Genomic DNA, 1,893 nt, shown 5'->3' with positions numbered 1-1,893 from the left:
TCACAATATTGTCCATTTGACAATGAATTTAATTTATTATTGGATCTGTATCATGTACACTGAAATGCACACACTATACTGCACTACACTTTGATTGTGTTACAGAGTCTTCACTTTTATATCATTCATTTTATATAATTTCTTTCAGGTTGGAGTATAATGGTGCTCAGCGTTGGGACAGGTGAACAACATGCAGTGAGGTGTGGAACATGTTGAAAGGTCAGAGGTCGTCATCAGACCAGCTTCTTGGCAATGAAGAAATCTTTGAGTCGTTTCATCTGCCAAAATCCGACTGACAGCAGAGTCAAGGTCTGTACCACCGCCCACCACAACACCTTACTGTTGGTGTCCTCACTGATCTGACGAAATACCTCCTCTTTCTCCTAAATTGATAAAAAGAGAGCGATACGGGGGCATGAACTCTTCCTCTTGGTGAAAGTTCACTTCTGTGAAAGTGTTTCCTATTTACCCGCTGGTACTCCTGCTGCCTGGTGATGTACATCATCTGATCTATGAGGTGACTGAGGCTGTTCTCTAACGTCACCATGTTGTCTTTGGTTTTGTCAGTGTTGCGGTCAATTGTGTGCTCTCCCATCTGGACGTCCAAATGTAGTTTCTGTACAACACGTTGTTGGGAAATTGAGAGATTACTTTCTAAAACATATCATTTGTTCGTGTCTGCCGCTAAAGGCTATTTTAATGCTGGAGCAATTATATATAAATAACAGTTATTTTATTTTTTAATGGTTTTAATCATGTGGTCAAAATGCCCTAAATGTGCGAAGTTTCCCTTTAGATTCAGGGCATTGCAGGACCTGAATGGTTTTATTTTATTTTCACATACTGTCTTTAGAGGTCTTCAGGCTTGTTACCTTCTTTAAATTAGGGTGAATATTGTATGTGTAGCTGGATTTATCGATGTTTCTTTAAAGAATTTGTTTGTCTCTTGACAGGTCTCACCAGCCGTTCTCCAGCAAAGACAGCAAACCTTGTGGAGTTGGTTTGGAAACAAAGGAAGTGCTGACCAGAGGCATGAGCTGTGAAGGTGAATTTACCAAATTTACCATAGCGTTTAGACATCACAACCTGGGGAGAGGGAACAACTCTTAGGCCAAAGTTTCTTCAGTAGTCAGTCAACAAAAAATGGGTATTGTCAATGCTGACTTTCAGGTACACTGTTAAATGTGCATTTTGTCCCTGTCCAAACCAAATCTGGGTTTGGATATGGAAACCCTGTCTTGGTAATAAACCGCTATTCTGTGTGCAGTACCTCTTGGTTGGGGTCTCTGACAGACACAGTGACCCCAAAGTGAGGGGAGTGTGTGGATGCTTTTATATCCCAAGGCTCGAGCAAGAAATAACCTGAGGGTAGGAGACAATCACGCATTACTACATGAACATACATGTACACACACATAGTTGTTGTCTTGGTTGAAGCTTGTTATGTTTGCTGGGCAATAGATCTGAATTGACTTCATTAAAATTCATTCATGTTAATGCATGTTACTTACCCAACTGCACAAACACCATTTCAATCATTTACTAAACTGAATGAGCTGCATGGGAAGTGTGCTATGATAAAAGTCAAGTCATAAATTGCTTTTCTACTGAAATAACTGTCTTAATATCATGCAAGTGCATATACCAGTACGCTGCTTTTTACCATCACGTGAGAATTCACAATACACATTTCAATATGTAATTCCAAATTCATTTCCACTGTCAAGATTTTAAACACAAACTTTTCCATCTCCAGGACTCACCGGTCACCAGCATATCTTCAGGAACTTCTTCAATTATGCATTTTTCTTCCTGCTCTCCGAGATCAAAATACATAGCTGCTGCCAACATCAGGTAACACTGGAGCAGAAAGCCAATGCCTTGAAAACCCAT

General features: G+C 40.0%; 1 protein-coding gene across 1 annotated transcript; it reads right to left on the bottom strand.

Annotated features, from left to right (window-relative positions):
• Nucleotides 1-233: 233 nt before the first annotated feature.
• Nucleotides 234-1,893, bottom strand: LOC115049487 (transmembrane emp24 domain-containing protein 11). Its single transcript, XM_029511716.1, has 5 exons — nucleotides 1,764-1,893; nucleotides 1,271-1,362; nucleotides 961-1,086; nucleotides 470-616; nucleotides 234-383 (listed from the first exon to the last, which is right to left on the bottom strand). The coding sequence occupies exons 1-5, from the start codon at nucleotides 1,891-1,893 to the stop codon at nucleotides 234-236; spliced, it is 645 nt and encodes a 214-aa protein (XP_029367576.1).

The sequence above is a fragment of the Echeneis naucrates genome, chromosome 10 (assembly GCF_900963305.1).
Source record: "Echeneis naucrates chromosome 10, fEcheNa1.1, whole genome shotgun sequence".
Lineage (NCBI taxonomy): Eukaryota > Metazoa > Chordata > Actinopteri > Carangiformes > Echeneidae > Echeneis > Echeneis naucrates.
Note: the sequence above shows the minus strand (reverse complement) of the source record. Positions and strands in the feature narration are given on the sequence as shown.